The 24,180-nt window shown below is 41.3% G+C and overlaps 1 protein-coding gene across 1 annotated transcript in view; it reads left to right on the top strand.

Moving 5' to 3' along the window:
- The first annotated feature begins 2,794 nt into the window (after positions 1 to 2,794).
- The window catches only part of LOC120050690 (transmembrane channel-like protein 2-B), a 47,082-nt gene continuing 25,696 nt past the window's right edge, over positions 2,795 to 24,180 (top strand). The window contains exons 1-3 of the mRNA XM_038997267.1: positions 2,795 to 2,889; positions 4,484 to 4,607; positions 7,941 to 8,031. Of these exons, the coding sequence (XP_038853195.1) occupies positions 2,795 to 2,889; positions 4,484 to 4,607; positions 7,941 to 8,031 (310 nt within the window). The remainder of the gene's footprint in view (positions 2,890 to 4,483; positions 4,608 to 7,940; positions 8,032 to 24,180) is intronic.

Below are 24,180 nucleotides of genomic sequence, written 5' to 3'. Positions count from 1 at the left end.
GTCCAGAGACTGCGGGACACGTTTTGGTCATGCCAATCTTTGAGTGGCTTCTGGGACCCAATTTTTGAGGCACTCTCACATATGTGTAATACAACTGTTAGCCCCAACCCGGTCACTGCCATTTTTGGGGTACTTCCCCTAGACCAGAATGCTACCACACATCAGGCGAATGCAATAGCATCACTGCTAGCTCGCCGCCTTGTTCTCTTTCACTGGAAGTCTGCAAAGCCGCCCTCCTTGCAATGGGTTAATTACGGAGGTCATGTCATCTCTGCCTCTTTTTAATTTTTTAATTTTATTTCACCTTTATTTAACCAGGTAGGCCAGTTGAGAACAATTCCTCATTTACAACTGCGACCTGGCCAAGATAAAGCAAAGCAGTGCAGCAAAAACAACAACACAGAGTTACACATAAACAAACGTACAGTCAATAAGACAAAAGAAAAGAAAATTTGAAAAATCTATGTACAGTGTGTGCAAAAGTAGAAGAGTAGGGAGTAGGCCCTAGAGGTGAAAATAATTACAATATAGCATTAATACTGGAGTGAAAGATGTGCAGATGATGATGTGCACGTAGAGATACTGGTGTGCAAAAGAGCAAGAGGGTAAGTAATAATATGAGGATGAGGTTGTCTGTTGTGCTATTTACAGATTGGCTGTGTACAGGTACAGTGATCGGTAAGCTGCTCAGACAGCGGATGCTTAAAGTTAGAGAGGGAGATATAAGACTCCAGCTTCAGAGATTTTTGCAATTCGTTCCAGTCATTGGCAGCAGAGAACTGGAAGGAAAGGCGACCAAAGGAAGTGTTGGCTTTGGGGGTGACCAGTGCAATATACCTGCTGGAGCGCGTGCTATGGGTGGGTGTTGCTATGGTGACCAGTGAGCTGAGATAAGGCGGGGCTTTACCTAGCAAAGACTTATAGCTGACCTGGAGCCAGTGGGTTTGGCGATGGATATGTAGTGAGGGCCAGCCAACGAGAGCATACAGGTCGCAGTGGTGGGTAGGATATGGGGCTTTGGTGATAAAACGGATGGCACTGTGATAGACTGCATCCAGTTTGCTGAGAAGAGTGTTGGGGGCTATTTTGTAAATGACATCGCCGAAGTCAAGGATTGGTAGAATAATCAGTTTTACGAGGGTATGTTTGGCGGCGTGAGAGAAGGAGGCTTTGTTGTGAAATAGGAAGCCGATTCTAGATTTAATTTTGGATTGGAGATGCTTAATGTGAGTCTGGAAGGAGAGTTTACAGTCTAACCAGACACCTAGGTATTTGTAGTTGTCCACATATTCTAGGTCAGAACCGTCCAGAGTAGTGATGCTAGTCGGGCAGGAGGGTGCGTGCAGCAATCGGTTGAAGAGCATGCACTTAGTTTTACTAGCATTTAAAATCAGTTGGAGGCCACGAAGGAGTGTTGTATGGCGTTGAAGCTCGTTTGGAGGTTTGTTAACACAGTGTCCAAAGAAGGTTAGGTACACTGTGCATGGGTTCTGACAAAAGTTTGACTTAACCTGGTCTCCATTAATACAATATGTGGAGAGCCTGTCTTTTACTTAGTGTAACTTGCATATTTTGGTAAGCAGTCATGTCTGCTCTAGTGGCCATATATTGTGCTGATAAGATTAATCTATAATTATGACACCGATTTTATTTGTATTTACATTTTTCCATTGTTTTTGTTTCTATTACTGTTTATGTTTCTGTCCTATTAAAAAACATCTATGTTATCCTTGTATGATGCCTTGGTAGGTGGGTGGGTGGATTGGAGGGAGGGAGGGTTGGAGGGAGGGAGGGATGGGAGGGAGGTGTGGAGGAGGGGTGGAGGGATGGGAGGGAGGGGTGGAGGGAGGGATGGAGAGGTAGAGGGAGGGAAGGATAGATGGGAGGGAGGTATGGAGGGTGTGGAGGGAGGGGTGGAGGGATGGAGGGAGGGAGGTGTGGACAGAGGGGTGGAAGGTTGGGAGGGAGGGACGGAGGGAGGGAGGGAAGGATGGATGGGAGCGAGGGGTAGGGGAAGGTGTGGAGGGGGGGGTGGAGGGATGGGAGGGAGGGGTGGGGGAAGGTGTGGAGGGAGGGGTGGAGCGATGGGAGGGAGGGGTGGAGGGAGGGATGGGAGGGAGGGGTGGAGAGATGGGAGGGAGTGGTGGAGGAATGGAGGGGTGGAGGGAGTGGAGGGATGGGAGGGAGGGGTGGAGGGATGGGAGGGAGGTGTGGAGGTGTGGAGGGAGGGATGGAGGGAGGGGTGGTGTGGAGGGAGGGGTAGAGGTGTGGAGGGAGGGGTGGAGGGATGGGAGGGAGGGGTGGAGGGATGGAGGGGTGGAGGGATGGGAGGTAGGTGTGGAGGTGTGGAGGTGTGGAGGGAGGGATGGAGGGATGGGAGGGAGGTGTGGAGGGAGGTGTGGATAGAGGGGTGGAGGTGTGGAGGTGGAGGTGGAGGTGTGGAGGGAGGGGTGGAGGTGTGGAGGGAGGTGTGGATAGAGGGGTGGAGGTGTGGAGGTGGAGGTGGAGGTGTGGAGGGAGGGGTGGAGGTGTGGAGGGAGGTGTGGAAGGGTGGAGGGAGGGGTAGAGTTGTGGAGGGAGGGGTAGAGGGGGGGTGGAGGGGTGGAGGGAGGGGTGGCGTGTAATGTGTTCACTGTGTAACGTTACCACTAACATGACTCTTCTAATGTGTGTGCGCCACACAGTGTGCGTGCTTTGTTTTTTTAAGTTGTCGAGAAGTTGTTACTACTAATTGAAATCTGAATCATATTTGTGTGTCCCAGGGCTACGCCCAGTATTCTGTACTCTTCTATATATGGCTAATACAACAGCCAAGTTCTGCATGCCCCTCTCCTACTTCCTGGTTGCCATGGGAACTGTGGCCTACAGCTACCTGGTGGTGATAAGGAAGTTAGTACCTTTATGATTACTGCTCTCATTGGTCCTCAAAGTGGTCCTCAAAAATAAAACAAATGTACTCATTAAAATAATGTATTTAATGAAAACATGTTGTTAATCATTTTATTAAATGTTGGCAATCATTTAGCTTAATTATAAAATGGGTTGTTTGGATCCTGAATGCTGATTGGTTGATAGCAAGGAGTTGTCTGTGATAATCCCTGGGTAATGCCTGTTTACAGTTCCTTTTGAATTATTCATGCAAAATGTTCTTACATGTCTCTGTGTTTGAGTGTACATTAATTTATTCATGTACAGCGAGCAATAGTGTATTTTTGTAGGCACTAACTCCACCATGGTTCGTTGGACAAGGCCTATGAGAAAACATTTTTTGTAGGGTTTTTGGATAAATGCCAAAAATAAGGTCGGTGGTAAACACAGGTTTAGGAGATCTTATACGTTTTGTGCTATGCGATCATTTGAATCAGCTAACATCACTTTTTGTGAATTTTGAAGCATTTATGTGATTTTAAAAAGCACATAAATCACAAAAAGACTTCATAATTCATAAAGGTCATATTAACTGACTGATATTATCTCATAGAACAAAACGTATAAGATCCCCTAAACCTGTGTTAACCTCAGACCTTGTTTTCGATGTATATCCCAAATCGAGAGTGGTACTCAGTAATGTGTTGTTTTGGATTTTCCCCCAAAATAACACTTTGTATTCAGGACAAGAAAACCTCCCTGATCTTTGTGGTTGAACCTGTCTTTGAAATTCACTTCTTGACTGAGGGACTTTACAATTATCTGTATGTGTGGGGTACAGAGATGAGGTAGTCATTCAAAAATCATGTTAAACACTATTATTGCACACAGAGTCCAAGCAACTTATTTTGTGACTTGTTAAACTAATGTTTAATCCTTAACTTATTTAGCCTTGGCATAACAGATGAGTTGAATAGTTATCGACTCAAGACATTTCAGCTTTTCATTTTTTATTAATTTGTAAAGTACAGTACAGATACCCCAAAAACGACTTAAGTAGTACTTGAAAGTATTTTTACTTAGGTACTTTACACCTCTGGTTGAGACTGCATGTGTCAATGTACCTGAGGTGCTGGGTCGTCATGTGCTGTAACGTTCCCTAAGAGAGGGTGTTCAAGGCCTCAGGCTCCAACAACTTCTACATGGCTATGCTACTGGTCACCCTCTTCCGCAAAACGCTGCCGCCATCTATACCATAGTCACCATCCCCCCTCTTTCCACTGTGTCCCCTTCATGTAACAGAGAAACACCTGTATTCTGTATATGACAAGACACGCATGTAAACATGCGCGCACACACACACGCTGGCTGGTTTCAGTCTGGGGTGTGGGCTGTTCAGTAACCTTTAGGGGCAGTTTCCCAGACAAAAATGAAGCCTAGTCCTGGACTAAAAACATAATTTTCAATGGAGATTCTCAAAAGAGCTTGCTTTTTAGTCCAGGACTAGGCTTAATCGGTGCATGGGAAACCGCCCCTTAATGTTGAGAACCATGCCTTCCTAGCCTGACAGCCTGTGCCAGTTGTTGTGTGATGAGTTTCTCATCTCTGATTGCAGTGGGAAGAGCCGCATGTTTGATGTGATCCAGGAGATGCTGGAATCTGATTTCCCAGCCTGGTTAGGGAAGGTGTTCAGCTACACCTCCAACCCTGGCCTGGGGCTGCCTTTCCTGCTGCTCATGGTTTGAGTAGTCAGGACTATTGCTTCACATGGCAGTCCCCAGGCTATAGAATGTCTACCTATTCTATGTGGAATATATACAAGATGCAATATAAAAAATAATATTTGGTGTTTGTTCAAGAACCGTCTTGAATGTCGAATCCATCCTTGCACAGCTGCGGAGTCGACTTGGTCACAGGCGTCCTCCATGGCCTGAATGAGGGGTACCTGAGCCTGGGGCTGGAGATCGTAAACCTTCCACCGCCATGCAGAGAAAAACTCTTCGATAGGGTTTAGAAACGGAGAGTATGGTGGAAGGTATTGTACTGTCAACTGTGGATGGTGTTGAAACCAGTTCTGGACCAAAGCAGAGCGGTGGAATGACACATTGTCCCAGATGACCGTGTATTGCATCTGGTGCATTTCATTACCTGCTGTGACGATGTGGTGCAATCGGTCCAAAAATGCGAGAATGTGAGGTGTGTTGTAAGGGCCCATTTTGGCATGACGGAGGACAACCCCATGCTGTGAAATGGCAGCGCAAAGGGTGATGTTACCCCCACGTTGCCCTGGGACATTGATTATAGCCCTGTGGCCAATGATATTTCTGCCTCTCCTTGCTTTTGTGAGGTTGAACCCTGCCTCATCAATATATATGAATTCATGCAGGATTTCCTCAGCATCCATCTGCAAAACTCCCTGAAATACAGTGAAAGACAAGATTGTGTAGTTCAGGATAGGTCTAGTATACAGTCAATGTAAAAAAGTCATGTGTGCAGTATGGAACATCACAGTGCTAAAGTGAACAATACAAACCTCCACATACTCATGCCGCTTGACCCTCTGAAATCCGCTTAAAAGGCACTCGATAAAGTTGTTTCATTTGAACCTGATGTCTTTTCAGGATGTGTGCCAGTGTTGACAGAGACCTGACGGACATTATTGAAAATGGCAAGGTCACCGATAATGTTGGCTTGTAGTTCTCTGAGCCTGATAGCATTGGCCAAAACCATGTTTATTATCTCTCTCTTGTTCTTGCGTGAATATGGGCCCCCTTCCTCCTTGTCGTTCCCGACCCTCAATCCTATGTAGAGAATAATACATGTAACTTACTGTACAATGTCACAGGAAGGGGTATTACAAGTGCTGATATGGTGCATACAATAAGCGGCTGATTACTGTAACTGTAGTCAGATCTTTTACCTGTTTTCCTGTCGAAAAGTCCTTATGACAGATGCCACTGTATATCTGCTAAGATTTGGCTAAACTCTCAGTCCAGCCTCCCTCAGCGTCAATCCGTGGTTCACAACATGGTCCACTAGTGTTGCACGAATGTCATTTGATAAGTTTTGTCCACTTCTTTGTGCACGTTCTCCTCCTGCTTCAGGTCTTCCTCGACCTCTGGCACGGCCTCGGCCTCCTTCTCCTCCTCTGTGTACTCCTCCTCTCACCCTCACTCTTCTTCTGACTCCTTCCATTTTGGTTGAAGGCAGGTGAACCTACCTGCTGCATTTTTATAGTGCTTAAACCTGATTGGTGTGTCTACAATTTAGCAATCATGTGTTTGTGCACCTGATGGCTGTGTTTAACAGATTGGCTCATAAGTGTGGTAATTTGACAGTCAGTGCTTTGGAGTTGCAAGGAAGTGACATCATGATATACTTCTGTGTCTGATGTATACAAGTGTGTTTAGTGTTTTGCAAATCACTGTGTGTAATGTTTTGCAAATAGTGTGAAGCTGACAATGTGCTTACAGTTGTGCAAATCTAGCCTTGTGTTTTGCTCCTTGAGTGTAAGGTTTTGCTAATTGTGGGAAAAGTAACATTTTAGTGTGTAAGCAATTGTAAAAAACTGTAACAAAAAGGTTCTCACACTGTCTTTATCTATTACAGCCCGTGTGTGATACTTGCACTGACATAGTCTGTCCACCAGAGAGAAGCAACTGCCAGAGTATTTAATTTCACTGGTCAATAACAAGGGTCCCACAGTTTACCTGCATGCAGTTTACATTATCTGATAGACAGCCCATTTCGCTGCGATTTGAATAAACATTTCAAAATGCAGTGTTGGGGAAGCTACTCTGAAAATATAGTTTATAGTTTACCAAGCTACCAATTACTCCCCCCCGGAAGAAGTTAAGCTACACTAAAGCTACCCTTAAGAAAAATATAGTTTAATTAACTAAAGTTACTTTGAATGTCATAGACTACAAATGGCAAGAACAGAGCACTCTGGAGTCAGATGTTAACATAATGTGCAATTTAGCCTATTAAACACAAAAACGTTTCAAGTGAGAATTAGGCAGGTCTGATGGCGAAAAAGATAGGAAATTCTTGCCTACTTCCCTCATATTTTATTTTTGCCAAAAAAGTAGTGTGTAGTTCCAGTATTTATAGCTACACCACTACATGGCAAACAAGTAATTAACTACTGAAAACACTACCTAGATTTGAATTGAGTTAAACTACCACTAAGCTACTGCAAAATGTAGTTAAATTACTAGTTGAACTACATGCTATAGGGAATAGCCAGGGATTTAGGGTATGACAGTATATCTAAGCTACAATATTACAAATATCAAAAACATAAGCAGGAGGCAGACAAGTAGCATTTTGACATATATTTTTTTAGGTGGGGAATTCAAGGAAGTTACGGAACCACAGCCACTGGGTAAACAAAACATTACGTGATCCCTGTAATATCGGTCATAAAGTTTGGTGCCATTCCTGTACAGTAGCTGCTTCTGCCCTCCAGCAAAATAAAGAGAACAAGAAGAAGAGTAAAATAGCAACACTGAAAGGAGGCTTGAAAAGTTGGGTTAGAATCGCCACGGCGACAGAGAAACAACAATGCCTCAGCAATCTCATAGAGGTGAAAAGAATAGTCCGCCACAGTGGACATGTCCTAATACCCATAAAAACATGGAAGTGGTTCCAATGGTTTTCCTGCCATTAATTTTCCACATTGTGAATTTTGCAAAAAATTTGAATTCATTATGTGTTTGCTGTAGGCTTACCTTGGCGTGACATTTTGATAGCCGTGCAATTCTCTCTCGGACACGGTGACTATTATAAATATATTCGTCTCAATTTACTTTCAAATATTCATAATGCTAATTATTGATAAAAGTTACCTTGTCTGACAGAGATTTGCATGGTTATCAAAACATCACGCCAGGGTAAGCCTACACGAAACACAGACCTTACATGAAGTAGTTCTAAAATCCCAGATGGAAAAATGAATTGTGAAAAAATGCTTACTTAGCGGTTTTGTTTTTGTTTCTGAAACTTTGATTCACGCCAAGTTATTACATGATTCGTGTCCTCTCCTTTCCTCTCCTCGGTTCCTTTCTAAGGAGATAGAGGAGAAAATGAGGGTGGAGAAAGAGCAGCTATCATATTCCCCCTCCTGCCACCAGATCCACAGAATGCCTGGGACCCTACCAGGTAATCAACTGCAACCAGCACCCAGAGTTCAGAGGGTCCCAAACTCACAGAGACACTTACAGAGTATGACTGCTGTCACAAATGTGGAAATGGCAAGTACTTTATAGAGACACACACACACACACACACACACACACACACACACACACACACACACACACACACACACACACACACACACACACACACACACACACACACACACACACACACACACACACACACACACACACACACACACACACCAGCCCTGCATTCTCTGATGTCAGAGACAGAAAGTAAAAGACACTTACCCTCTTACAGCTACCCCCCCCTTCTTTCAATTTCCGCCTGAAGACATACCCAAATCGAACTGCCTCTAGCTCAGGCCCAGAAGCAAGGATATGCATATTCTTGGTACCATTTGAAAGAAAACACTCTGAAGTTTGTGTAAATGTGAATTGAATGTAGGAGAATATAACACAATAGATCTGGTTTAGATAAACCATACGTTTTTTCTTTTTAATTGTTGTATCATCATCTTTAAAATGAACAAGATAAAACAAACATTCAGGTATGAATATGGGGACAATTTCAGTGAAAAACATAAGAGGGCAACAGTACTTGTGCAAAGTTTCAGAATGATAACTTCCAAAATGAGTGTGCTACATGACATTTATCATGAAGTCACCCAGGTGTCCCACACAAGTAGCCCAAATGTACCCAAGTGGCCAAATTGGTGAAGGTATACATTTTGAAACAAATAACTATATACAAAATACCAAAATGGTATTCTAACACACCTCCCAAAAAATGGAGGAGAATTTATTTATTTTTTTAAATGGGAAAAAAAATATTGAAAAAAAATATATACATTTACAAAATAACATGGGTAACTATTTACACACTTTCAATATTTGGAAGACCCTCAGTCCTCTATCAAATCAAATCTATTTATATAGCCCTTCGTACATCAGCTAATATCTCAAAGTGCTGAACAGAAACCCAGCCTAAAACCCCAAACAGCAAGCAATGCAGGTGTAGAAGCACGGTGGCTAGGAAAAACTCCCTAGAAAGGCCAAAACCTAGGAAGAAACCTATAGAGGAACCAGGCTATGTGGGGTGGCCAGTCCTCTTCTGGCTGTGCCGGGTGGAGATTATAACAGAACAGATTTTCAAACGTTAATAGATGACCAGCAGGGTCAGACACGAATAATCACAGTGGTTGTAGAGGGTGCAACAGGACAGCACCTCAAGAGTAAATATGAACAGTGTACTTTACACATTTCATTACATTTTTATATATTGCAAATAAAATGTAAAAACAATCACAAATAATATTTTATATTATTAATTTCAAACAACGGCATTAGCATGAGAAGAACTTACCAGTCCAAAACAATGTCCTCTCCGTTCAAAAAATATGCTTCCATTTGAGTCATGGTCGCTAACTGAGTCGTCATCCAAAAGCATATGTTTGACTTTCACGATCAATTTCCTCTATAATTTTGTTTACATTCGTATATCTAGTCTTAGATTTAGCTTTCCCTGACTTATTCGCCATGATGTTCGATATATAAACAGCTGAAGATGCGTGTTACCGGAATAGTGCTGTGCGTAACGAGCTTGGCTCCTTCCAGTATGAATCTTCAATGGCGAATGACCGTCTTTACGCCGGAGTTTACTACATGGGTTGGTCTTCCAACACAGAAACATTACATATTGCCGTTTACCTCTGCTCAACGAAACAGCGGTCATATAATTGGTGCACAATGAGGTCGTTACTTGTTGTCTTCCAATCGATTTCTTTGGGTCAATACGTCCCGCGAAATGACCCATCAAGTTTGGTTGTGTTACAAACAAACAGTTGATTGCAAGGAAACCAAACATGACTGGATAAAGTCAGGTTTAGTCTGTGTATTTACGTCGAATGTTTCGTCGAAAATTGAATGACACGAAATTCAACGAGATAAGCGTTCACAAAATGTTTCGTGTTAGGCTATAAAAATGGATTTAACCAAACAAAAGACCATTCATTGTGTAACAATGAGCCTTGGGATTGCAAACAGAGCAAGATCTTCAAAGGTAAACGATTTATTTCATTGCAATCTGTGATTTTGTTACGCCTGTGCTGGCTGAAATAGTATTTTGATATGGGGCTCTGTGCTCAGATAATCGCATCGTATTCTTTCGCAGTAAATCCTTTTTTAAATCTGACAACGCAGTTGGATTAGCAAGATTCTAGGCTTTTGAAGCATGTGAGACACTTGTATTTTCAGGAATGTTTAATATGACTTTATGTGGCGATCACCGTATGTTGTCGAATTTAAACCCGGTACCGGTATCCGTAGTGCAGAGAAAAGACTTTAAAATCAGCAACCTGTTCTCAGAGCATTTCGTATTATTATGTACATAAATCCGTGTCATTCCATTTAGTATGGTATGTATTCATTTGTGGATGTCCATCGTCCATTTTGTATGATATGTTACGAATTACATTCCGTATAATATGTTACGAATTGCAATTCATACAATATGCTACGGATTTTCAAAACGTATGATATTTATTTTTTATTTTTTATTTAACCTTTATTTATATGTTACAAATTCCAATTTGTTGTTGCTAACGTTAGCTAGATGGCTAGGTGGTTAATGCTAACGTTAACTAAATGGATAATGTTAGCTAGGTTAGGGTTAGGGGCTGGGTTAAGGTTAGGAGTTAGGTTAAAGGGATAAGGTTAGGGTTAGCTAAAAGGGTTAAGGTTATGGTTAGGGGAAGGGTTAGCTAACATGCTAAGTAGTTGCAAAGTAGCTAAAAAGTAGTTTAAAAGTTGCTAATTAGTTAAAATCCCAAAGTTGAACGTGATGACATTCGAACTTGCAACTTTTGGGTTACTAGACATTTGCGTTATACGCCCGACCAACCACCCTCCTTTCGTAACCTTCTCTCTTATGTAACCATACCAAACGTAACATATCATACTAATTTGAGTGTCCCGGATTTACATTACTATGTTACGTCTAGTCTATAAGACCAGACTGAAATCAGAGATATTGCATCTGGTAATAGGGATTCCTTATTACCAGGTACAGTTCTAGTGGACATTTTTTTCAAACAGTGTTATGTGAACTGTGACTGTACCAGTGTTACTTTTTGAATTGGTGCTAAATTCATTTGTACTGCTTTCTAATTTCTTATTAATTTGTTCTAACTATTCTGCACACTAAGCAACATAACATTTATTTGATGCTGACAGGTCAAAACGTTATTCACCTGATAACATTATACTAACTAATGAATCTATCAAGTTGTTATATTATGGAAACAAATATTATGTTATCTTCTCAACAGTTTTATTACATTTTCTGGCTATTTATTATTATCCAGTTCTATGATATAAAAAATGTAATATTTTTTTACATTACGATAAGGTAATACATTATACAGTGTAATACTCCAATACTCGATATTCACGTGATAGTAAGGAATTCCCCTCGACCATGCTCACAAATTGGGCAAAACAAACATTCTTTCTTATTGACCCCCATGTCATTGTTGAAAACATGTTTCTGATTGGCTTGAAGGGCATTCTAGAGCGTGCGTTATTTCCCTATAATGCATGGTATAATTCAATGGCTATGAATTCCATTCTGCATGTTCTATGCTTGAGCTGCTTTTTAAAGCAAAAGTGGAATTGGCATTATTGGCATTGTTGAATTATATTTTCATAATAGCAAGCTAAGACTGTTACCAATGCAACTACTGTATAAACTTGCTAGCTAGCTACTTCAGTGGATGTTGAACACATTTCTACCGATAGGGCCATTCCTTCGATGCTGTGCCTTTTCTGTCCCCAGGAAATATCTGTTCTTATTTAATGTAAAATGTGGATTCCAAAAGGCTTTAAATATAAGGTCAGGTGTCCTTTACCTTAAAAACACCAAAATATGGATCCTGAAAGGGAATTTTATGCATTTTAAACACTTTTTGTCAGGTGTTATTTATCAACTTATTGATCAACTTATAAGCCATAAATATATAATAATAAAATGTTTCATCATTATGTTTTAGTCCTATCATCAATAACGTTTTTTTCATGATTATCGTCTTTATTTTAATTTTATTAAAGATTTTCTGTATGTCCCTGATACCACTTTTCACCCTGTTAGTTTGTTGTCATTCTCCATTTAAGAAAACAACCCCTTCCTATAATTACCTGACATGCAGGAAGTGTCATCATTTTTTTGTGGGAAAACTATGGCGCAAAGCTAAATAAAAATAAACACTCAGTTTTATCTATTTGTCTATATTTCATGTTGTTATTCATGGACAGGCTCTGCGGCAGACCGTCAGAGCAGTTTCTCAAGCAGCTGAAAGAGGCAGCCAGTGGATCTGGATTAAACGGAAGGACCCTTGCTGGGCTATAACTTCATGACCCCCCCACCCCCACCTGAGAACCCAATTCAGATCCCTCCAACTTGAGGAGGGCATATGAGGTATGCGGTCAGCTGTAGGGCTGGCTCAGGGAAGAGGACGCCCCTGCCTTGCATAGTCCCGTGGGAAATCTTAATTGGGCATGGGACACAAGCTAAGGCTTGATCACCCTTTAGCTGGCCACCTTTGATGAGGGTGTTTAGTGATTAAAGGCCGAAACACCCACTGATTCGAAGGCACACTACTGAGGATGTGTCCCAAAATTGACATCTTAACCCAGTCTAAGAAATAAACCTCCCATGCCACTCTGTCAACATCACGGCAAATCTCATGTGAGTGCATACCATCTATTGGCACAATGGACAGTTTTAACATCTCGTCCCGTGTTTTATGATTCTGATTCAGGTCCCACTCATAAATGTCCACCCTGTTAGACTAAATTGTAGAGAAAAAGAAAAAAAAAGTTAAAACACAATGATTCGGAAAGTATTCAGACCCCTTGACTTTTTCCACATTTTGTTACGTTACAGCCTTATTCTAAAATGAATTAAATAAATAAAAATGCTCATCAATCTACACACAATACCCCATAATGACAAAGCGAAAACAGGTTTTTAGAAAACAGAAATACAGTATTTACATAAGTATTCAAACCCTTTGCTATGAGACTCAAAATTGAGCTCGGGTGCATCCTGTTTCCATTGATCATCCTTGAGATGTTTCTACAACTTTACTGGAGTCCCCCTGTGGTAAATTGAATTGATTGGACATGATTTGGAAAGGCACATGTAACGCAGGTCAGCTAATGTTGAATACTTATCGTTACTAGTGAGATTCCAATAACCAATCATATTATACTATATTGCTATTAATATGTTTAAGTTGACAGATATTACAAATCAGCCGATGCATGATGAGCAGTTTATTTTGAGCCAATCAAAACTCAATATTCTCTTAGTCCCTCTCCTAACGTCACGTTGTACACCAGTTGACGCCAACATGCTGAAAAAGAGCTAGAACGGAACGTGAAGAGCTACCGCCATTCCATGGAAGAAAAACTAAGTTTCAATTCCTTGAGAAGTTATATAAAACTGAACTAAGAAGACAGAACTGGATATTAACACTCACATATCTATACAAACGTGCTGTGAAGGGATTGAGGGAAAGATTGACGCTGGGATTTGGTCAGGTTTTTTGAGTATGGATTCAATTCCACCAAGGATGGTGAGCCGCCCGAACCCAGGACATCGATAAGAAGATTTGCATGCAAAGATTTCCTTTCCTTGGAGAACACTGAATTTGCACTGCCATACTACGGTGTGGTAGGATTTTTCTTGCAAGACATCATTACATCATACATTGCAGTGTGGCTTGTTGTAAGCACATGCTACCCTTAAACACATTACAGTGTTTATTGATAGGCTAGCGTTAAGGAATTGTTACACACACACCTATCTATATAAGGTCCCACAGTTGAAAGTGCATGTCAGAGAAAAAACCAAGCCATGAGGTCGAAGGAATTGTCCGTAGAGCTCCGAGACAGGATTTTGTCGAGGCACAGATCTGGGGAAGGGTACCAAAAAACTTATATAGCATTGAAGGTCCCCAAGAACACAGTGACCTCCATCATTCTTAAATGGAAGAAGTTTGGAACCACCAAGACTCTTCCTAGAGCTGGCCGCCTGGCCAAACTGAGCTATCGGAAGAGAAGGGCCTTGGTCAGGGAGGTGACCAAGAAACCGAAGGTCACTCTGACAGAGCTCCTGAGTTCCTCTGTGGGGATAGAAGAACCTTCCAGAAGGACAACCATCTCTGTAGCACACACACAATCAGGCCTTTATGGCAGAGTGTCCAGACGGACACCACTCCTCAGTAAAAGGCACATGACAGCCCGCTTGGAGTTTGCCGAAAGGACCCTAAAGGACTGAAACCAAGATTGAACTCTTTGGCCTGAATGCCAATCATCACATCTTGAGGAAACCTGGCACCATCCCTATGGTGAAGCATGGTGGTGGCAGCATCATGTTGTGGGGATGTTTTCAATGGCAGGGACTGGGAGACTAGTCAGGATCAATGGAAAGATGAAAGGAGCAAAGTACAGAGAGATCAATGATGAAAATCTTCTCCAGAGCACTCAGGACCTCAGACTGGGGCAAAGGTTCACCTTCCAACAGGACAACGACCATAAGCACTAGGCTAAGACAACGCTGGAGTGGACAAGTCTCTGAATGTTCTTGAGTGGCCCAGCCAGAGCCCGGACTTGAACCTGATTGAACATCTCTGGAGAGACCTGAAAATAGCTGGGTTGCAATGCTCCCCATCCAACCTGACAAGCTTGAGAGGATCTGCAGAGAAGAATGGGAGTAATTCCCCAAATACAAGTGTGCGAAGCTTGTAGCATCGTAGCCAAGAAGACTTAAGGCTGTAATCGCTGCCAAAGGTGCTTCAACGAAGTACTGAGTAAAGGGTTTGAATATTTATGTAAATGTTATATTTCAGTTTTTTGTTTTTAATACATTTGCAAAAAATTCTAAAAACCTGTTTTTGCTTTGTCATTATGGGGTATTGTGTGTAGATTGAGGAGGGGGAAAAACAATTGAATCCATTTTCGAATAAAGCTTTATTTTGACAAAATGTGGAAAAAGTCAAGGGGTCTGAATACTTTCTGAATGCACTGTATTATGCTAGCTCAATCTTGCTCACTCAGAGAGCTAATTTAGGCTCAAAATGGCAACCCTGTTAGGTTCCACCCTGTTAGGATTAGGCACCTAACAAATTGGAAAATGCACCCCAAAAACATTTTGGCCAAACTCAGTTTTCTGATAGAATACAAAAAAATAAAACATGTTTTGAGGTCCAAATGGCACCGCATTGTAGGAATGACCTGGCAAATGAATACATGTATACATTTTTTTTGCACAATTTAAAAATAAATGCTGCATACAACCCACAATTCTATGCAAAATGAGAATTGTTGTTCAATGTTTTGTTTGTCAATACATGATTGTGTTTCTATCTCCGGCCTTGGTATAGCCTCTGAGATGCAATATCTTAAATCTTCAATTGATAGACTGGGGTGTTAATTTGCTTAAATCACTGAACACAACAGACGCTTATTTTGGGGATCCTGAGTGGCGCAGCGGTCTAAGGCACTGCATCTCAGTGTTTAGACTGCTAATCTTTACTAACGACATGCCACGGACTTTGAGTAAAGCCAGAGTGTCTATGTATGTGGATGACTCAACACTATACACGTCTGCTACTACAGTGACTGAAATGACTGGAACACATAACAAAGAGTTGCAGTTAGTGTCAGAGTGGGTGGCAAGGAATAAGTTAGCCCTAAATATTTCTAAAACTAAAAGCATTGTATTTTGGACAAATCATTCACTAAACCCTAAACCTCAACAAAATCTTGGAATAAATAATGTGGAAATGGAGCAAGTTGAGATGACTCAACTGCTTGGTGTTTCCCTGGATTGTAAACTGTCATGGTCAAAACATATTGATACAACAGTAGCTAAGATGGGGAGAAGTATGTCCATACTAAAGCGTTGCTCTGCTCTCTTAAAACCTCTTAAGGATTACCCCCTTTTTTCAATTTTCGCCTAAAATGACATACCCAAGTCTAACTGCCTGTAGCTCAGGCCCTGAAGCAAGGATATGCATATTCTTGGTACCATTTGAAAGGAAACACTTTGAAATTTATGGAAATGTGAAAGGAATGTAGGAGAATATAACACAATAGATCTGGTAAAAGATAATACAAAGAAAAAACCAACCGTTCTTTTGTATTTCTTTTGTACCATCATCTTTGAAATGCAAGAGAAAGGCAATAATGTATTATTCCAGCCCAGGTGCAATTTAGATTTTGGCCACTAGATGGCAGCAGTGTATGTGCATAGTTTTAGACTGAGCCAATGAACCATAGCATTTCTGTTCAAATTTAGTATCAAGACTGCCCAAATGTGCCTAATTTATTTATTAATAACTTTTCATGTTCAAAATTGTGCACTCTCCTCAAACAATAGCATGGTATTCTTTCACTGTAATAGCTACTGTAAATTGGACAGTGTAGTTAGATTAACAATAATGTAAGCTTTCTGTCAATATCAGATATGTCTATGTCCTGGGAAATTTTTAATATTCATTTTTTTATTTCACCTTTATTTAATCAGGTAGGCCAGTTGAGAACAAGTTTTCATTTACAACTGCAACTTGGCCAAGATAAAGCAAAGCAGTGCGACACAAACAACAACACAGAGTTACACATGGAATAAACAACCGTACAGTCAATAACACAATATAAAAAATTGATATACAGTGTGTGCAAATGAGGTAGGATTAGGGAGGTAAGGCAATAAATAGGCCATAGTGGCGAAGTAATTACAATTTAATTAAACACTGGAGTGATAGATGTGCAGAAGATTAATGTGCAAGTAGAGATACTGGGGTGCAAAGGAGCAAAAAAAAAAAATAACAATATGGGGATCAGGTAGTTGGTTGAGCTATTTACAGATGGGCTATGTACAGGTGCAATGATCTGTGAGCTGCTCTGACGGCTGATGCTCAAAGTTAGTGAGGGAGATATGAGTCTCCAGCTTCAGTGATTTTTGCAATTCGTTCCAGTCATTGGCAGCAGAGAACTGTAAGGAAAGGCAGCCAAAGGAGGAATATGCTTTGGGGGTGACCAGTGAAATATACCTGCTGGAGCGCGTGCTACAGGTGGATGCTGCTATGGTGACCAGTGAGCTGAGATAAGGCAGGGTTTTACCTAGCAAAGACTTATAGATAACTCATTTCCCCCTGTAAATATGCTTTGCTGTCCTCTTTGACCTTACAGAGAGCATAAGTCACTGTGTGTACTGTTCAGCTACAGTGGCGTCTTGAAGGGAACTTGAGAAGGACAGAGGGTGGGAGAAGAAGAGCTACCCAGAGGAGGAGCGATACAGCGAGGCTTGGGTTTCAGCATCATGCCCTTATAATTGCAGGAAGTGTGGCGTTAGCTGTGTTAATTACATAGAGCCCATGTCTCTGGTTATCTTGCATTATTCACCAGGTCAGCCCTGAGAATTAAATTAGGCTCTGGCATTTCAGCCACACTGGCCCACTACTGCTGTACCACCCCAGCCCTAGCCCCAGCCACCTCCCCCACCCGCCCTCTACCGTCCTAGCGTTATGACAATAACATTACAAACGCCTTGTGATTACTGATTATTGCTTCAAAATATAAACAGTATTTGCTACTGAGACATAAGACATATGCAATAGGCTGTATAGTAGACAGCGCTAGAACACACAAACTGAGCAAGTAGATGGCAATAAAACACCACAAATTGAAACACTTTCTATCATCCCACCTTAGTCTGAATAGGCTTAATCAGTTAGATCCTAGGCCTACATCAATTCATTCATTGCCAAGGTTTAAGATTTTTTCCAGTTTGTAACACTCAAAATTACACCTTTTTTAAATTATAGATGAACAAAATGTGATGCTCTTTGGGTCCATGTGAATGCAAAACCACAGAAAAAAACTACATTTTTGAGGTCTGGAAAATGTTAGATTTTTGAGTGTAATTCCCCTTGAATTGTTCGCCTAGTGAGAGAGGACTGTGTTTGCCTTGGACAGGATATCTGAACAATGACCGCATGGTTCTCGATTACCGGATATCTCAATGTTATAGTACTACAGACAGGCATCACTTATTAACCACCGGCAATGAAGGACACTGATTTCTCTCTCCCACCTTGCCACCAGTCAACTTTATTTTCTTGCCCAATTTGATATTATCAGAGGTTGTGTGTAGAATTGTATACATTCTCAACAGGTCCATGACTCAACAGGGCCATGAATAGTAGTTGTGAAGAACTTCTGGTAAATGGAACATTGGTCTCCAGATCAACTGGTCCAGGAAAGCATTTTCAACTTCTCAATCAAATCATAATGAACCATGATCCAACTCGGGAGTTGGAACCACTTTTAGAGATCAATCCGCAGACTTCAACAAACACTGGCAAACACCTTACTTTGTTTCCCACTCATCATCATCATCATCATCAGTACTTGATAGATACTGTCCTTAATAATAAAGAATCTAATCGTAAACACAGTATCTAATTTCCCCCTGTAAATATGCTTTGCTGTTCTCTTTGATCTTACAGGGAGCATAAGTCACTGTGTGTACTGTACAGATACAGTGGCGTCTTGAAGGGAACTTGAGAAGGACAGAGGGTGGGAGAAGAAGAGGAGGAAAGATACAGCAGGGCTTGGGTTTCAGCATCACACCCTCATAGTTCCAGACAGTGTGGCGGTTCCAGGAGTTTTTTCAATATGGCGCCGACGGAGATGGTCGACATCTTACGTGCTCCAACCGACTTGGCTTTCTTGTGACTTTTTTCATGTTTATCCTTACTTTTTTTGTAGCGAAAACTCACACCATTATAACCTATGACCGTCAAGTTCTTTCAAACTATTGTTATTTATTGTGTTACTATTTAAAATTTGTATTTGCACATGTTCTTTTTAACTCTGCATTGTTGGGAAAGGGCTCCTAAGTAAGCATTTCACGGTAAAGTCCACACCTGTTGTATTCGGTGCATGTGACAGATACAATTTGATGCCATTTGATTTGATTTGAAAAAGTGTGGCAGTTGCCATTCATCATTCACCAGGTCAGCCCTGACATGTCACCATAAGCAGTGATGTACTGGGAACGAAATTAGGCTCTGGCATTTCAACTCAAGATGTTATTTTAAAAAAAATGCACATCCTCATATTCATAGAATTAACTGAAAAGAATGTTCACAACCACAAATAACAATAACTGTAGCCATCCTGTTTTTATAAATGTGGATATCGACTTTGCCACTTCAGCATGCTTTGTGGTACAGTTGATGCCACGCAGGGACTAACTCTCCCTGCCCGTTTCATTACACTACGATCAGAGCCGGTTGCAGACAATGATCAGCTAGGTAGAAATCAGATTTTCAACATTTTTATGCTATATTTATAATTCTATCAAATATATGCAATTAATTTTACACCAACAGGTTTCTGTGCCAATGCACCACACAACCAACAAGCAAAGGATACCAACTTCGGGCGCTTCAATATCATGGTTTCCTTTTTAACACCACAATCAAATAGACTATGTCAATCTCCCCAAAAAATCTGAAAATAGGCCTGCATCCTTTCCTACCTTGTAGGCCAACCCAGTTTCGAAGGCTTGACAATCTCCGAATGTCATTACACTTTTAGATGTTTTGTAACAGATGTCTCTTCCCATTCATCAAATGGCCGCTGCACAGTTTGGATGATGGACTTATATTTTGGACGAATGTGTGTTGTAGGGTAGTCTAGTCTAGGTAGGATAATTGCATTGTACCAAAAGAAGATCAATAGGGAAGCTGTTTGAGCTGCGTGCCTCAGTAGTTATTTTTTTTGTTCTTAGCACCAACTTTTCATATTTTTCTGTTCATTTTGGCAACTTCCGTAGGAATAAAAACTGGCTCACTGATGACACTTTCGAAGTTGAATTTAACCGAGCCGGCCCATTTTGGTAGGGGGGGCTGTTCCCCACTGTATAGGCCCAATAGAGAAAGCTGATAGATGAAGTCAACAGATGAAAAAGGATAGCCTAGGCTACTACTAAAAAAATACAGGCCAATGGCCCGCCGGCTCCGTCACTCTCTTTTCCCCCAAATTCTTTACATTTCGCCCACCCACCTAAAAAATGGTCCAGCCCATCTGTCATCTGCTAAATCTGACTATAAGCACACTTGGAGGATGAACCTAAATTGTCTCCCTATGATGCATGTTTTGTGAGTGAATGTGCGAGTGCAATGTGTATTCTTAATTTACAAGCTTACTTAACACTTCATAGAATTTTTATGAGAATTTTTATTTCACCTTTCCTCCTAGCTACCCCAACCCCGGCCAACAGTTCCGCACCCCCCGCAGCTACTTGTCCGAGCCTCCCCAGCTTCTCATTCACCCAAATCCAGAAAGCAGATGTTCTGAAAGAGCTGCAAAACCTCGACCCGTACAAATCAGCTAGGCTAGACAATCTGGACCCTCTCTTTCTAAAATTATCCGCCGCCATTGTTGCAACCCCTATTACCAGTCTGTTCAACCTCTCTTTCGTATCGTCCGAGATCCCTAAAGATTGGAAAGCTGCCGCGGTCATCCCCCTCTTCAAGGGGGTGACACTCTAGACCCAAACTGTTATAGACCTATATCCATCCTGCCCTGCCTGTCTAAAGTCTTCGAAAGTCAAGTTAATAAACAGATCACTGACCATTTCGAATCCCACCGTACCTTCTCCGCTGTGCAATCCGGTTTCCGAGCTGGTGCACCTCAGCCACGCTCAAGGTACTAAACAATATCATAACCGCCATCGATAAAAGACAGTACTGTGCAGCCGTCTTCATCGACCTGGCCAAGGCTTTCGACTCTGTCAATCACCGTATTCTTATCGGCAGACTCAATAGCATTGGTTTCTCAAATGACTGCCTCGCCTGGTTCACCAACTACTTCTCAGACAGAGTTCAGTGTGTCAAATCGGAGGGCCTGTTGTCCGGACCTCTGGCAGTCTCTATGGGGGTACCACAGGGTTCAATTCTCGGGCCGACTCTTTTCTCTGTATATATCAATGATGTCGCTCTTGCTGCGGGTGATTCCCTGATCCACCTCTACGTAGACGACACCATTCTGTATACATCTGGCCCTTCTTTGGACACTGTGTTAACTAACCTCCAAACAAGCTTCAATGCCATACAACACTCCTTCCGTGGCCTCCAACTGCTCTTAAATGCTAGTAAAACCAAATGCATGCTTTTCAACCGTTCGCTGCCCGCACCCGCCCGCCCGACTTGCATCACTACTCTGGACGGTTCTGACTTAGAATATGTGGACAACTACAAATACCTAGGTGTCTGGCTAGACTGTAAGCTCTCCTTCCAGACTCATATTTAACATCTCCAATCCAAAATCAAATCTAGAATCGGCTGTCTATTTCGCAAACAAAGCATCCTTCACTCATGCTGCCAAACTTACCCTAGTAAAACTGACTATCCTACCGATCCTCGACTTCGGTGATGTCATCTACAAAATAGCTTCCAACACTCTACTCAGCAAACTGGATGCAGTCTATCACAGTGCCATCCGTTTTGTCACCAAAGCCCTTTATACCACCCACCACTGCGACCTGTATGCTCTCGTTGGCTGGCCCTCGATACATATTCGTCGCCAAACCCACTGGCTCCAGGTCATCTATAAATCTATGCTAGGTAAAGCTCCGCCTTATCTCAGCTCACTGGTCACAATAACAACACGCACTCCAGCAGGTATATCTCACTGGTCATCCCCAAAGCCAACACCTCCTTTGGCCGCCTTTCCTTCCAGTTCTCTGCTGCCAGTGACTGGAACGTATTGCAAAAATCGCTGGAGACTTATATTTCCCTCACTAACTTTAAACATCAGCTATCTGAGCAGCTAACCAATCGCTGCAGCTATACATAGTCCATCTGTAAATAGCCCACCCAATCTACCTACCTCATTCCCATATTGTTTTTATTTACTTTTCTGCTCTTTTGCACACCAGTATCACTACTTGCACATCATCATCTGCTCATCTATCACTCCAGTGTTAATCTGCTAAATTGTAATTACTTCGCTACTGTCACACCCTGGCCTTTGTTATATTGATTTTCTTTATTAGTTTAGTTAGGTCAGGGTGTGACATGGGGGATGTTTGTGTGTTTTGTCTAGTTTAGGGTGTGTGTATTGTTTAGGGGGTTTTGTAGTATGTATGGGGTTGTGTTCAGTGTAGGTGTTTAGGAAAGTCTATGGTTGCCTGGTTTGGTTCTCAATCAGAGACAGCTGTTTATTGTTGTCTCTGATTGGGAGCCATATTTAAGGCAGCCATAGGCTTTAGGTGTTTGTGGGTAATTGTCTATGTTCTATGTTGCATGTATGCACTTAGTTCGGTTTAGCTTCACAATCGTTTGTTTTTTTCCTTCATTAAAAGAAGATGTCTTTTTTCCACGCTGCGCCTTGGTCCACTCATTCGTCTCATAACGATCGTGACAGCTACTATGGCCTATTTATTGCCTTACCTCCTCACGCCATTTGCACACACTGTATATAGACTTGATTTTTTTCCTATTGTGTTATTGACTATACTGCTTTGCTTTATCTTGGCCAGGTCACAGTTGTAAATGAGAACTTGTTCTCAACTAGCTTACCTGGTTAAATAAAGGTGAAATTTTAAAATTGCTCTAGTTTAACATTTCAGGGTAAGAGTTACGTACGTATATGATGGAATTTATTGGTGTGAGTTTTCCAACTGTTTGTCAAAACTATTTATTGCTGCAAAACGGGTGACTAATGGTTTAAATGTACACATTAAGGCACTAATTCAAGTGTCTAGGTGTGTGAGTATAAGTGCTTGTGTGTGTGTGTGGGAGTGTATTGTATCTGTGTCTACACAAACACACAAGCACTTGTACTCACACACCTAGACACTTGAATTGGTGCCTTAATGTGTACATTTAAACCATTAGTCACCCGTTTTGCAGCAATAAATAGTTTAAGTCAGAGATCAACTGACTTTTCGATTGACACACTTTTTGTACCACTTTATTGTCCCTTTAGATTTAGTCTTTCTTCTTCAGGCCTAAATATTATAATCTCTTGGGCAATATCATTGGTGGTTGTCAGGGAGACAGCAAGTGTAGTAGCCCAAACACTGGTGCACCTGTCAGACTGTGTGAGTACCTGCACAGGTGTGACAGCTGTCTGCTTACCTGAGATCTACATGGCCTGAGAGGGAGAGAGCAGGCTGAACTGAAGAGCTTATTAATAAGAGGACAACACTGAGCCAAAATGCCTCCTCGGAAGAAAAATGACATTGCAATTAAAATGGAAGAGGGTGGGTAGGATTTATCCTTTTTGTTTTCCAGAGTGGAAATATTTCTTCTTTTGGATTTCTCTTGAATACTGAAGAGTATTCAGTTTTTCTCTTTCTTTGATGTGTTTGTAGTAAATATGGAACAGATGTACTAACTACTACAGATCTTACTTTGAGCCAGTTTTCTACAACAGGAAAATAATTCTACATGAACAAGAAATGTAAATTATTATGTGGATTATAATTAATGGACATTTTTGAAGGGGTTGATACATTTTTCATTTGGTCAAATCAAGTCTGAAATTTCTAAGTGGAAATTACAAACATTAAAATACTTTTTAAACCTCAAATACACTACACGTTTGCATTTCTCAGCAACAAAAGAGTGCTCAAATTAAGATCCTATCTGTAGATGTACTATAACATGGAACATAATCCATACTCTTAAACATGAAACTGTAAGATTGTGAATTTTTCATGGTTCAAAGACAAAGTACAATATTTGTAGAGCTTTTGACTGACAATATATATATTTTTTATAGTGGGAATGGATATCGATGGAGAATTAGACAGTGGGAGTGAGGGTAAGTCATCAGAAGGAGAAAGTGTTTGATGTGTGTGTGTTTATGTGTGTTTGAGCTTACCTGTTTGTTTAATTGTCCAACAGCTGCAAATGTCGGATTTTGGAATAATGTGTTATTCTGAAAATATGTGGTTCTAAAGGGGTAAAAAAACGGTGTAAAAAATTATGACATTTACTATTCTAAATTATGAGTTTAAGGACGCAATAACCCACTCCAGCTAATTTTGAACTTTTCCCGTTGA

Source organism: Salvelinus namaycush, chromosome 1, assembly GCF_016432855.1.
Source record: "Salvelinus namaycush isolate Seneca chromosome 1, SaNama_1.0, whole genome shotgun sequence".
NCBI classification, from domain to species: Eukaryota; Metazoa; Chordata; class Actinopteri; order Salmoniformes; family Salmonidae; genus Salvelinus; species Salvelinus namaycush.
Note: the sequence above shows the minus strand (reverse complement) of the source record. Positions and strands in the feature narration are given on the sequence as shown.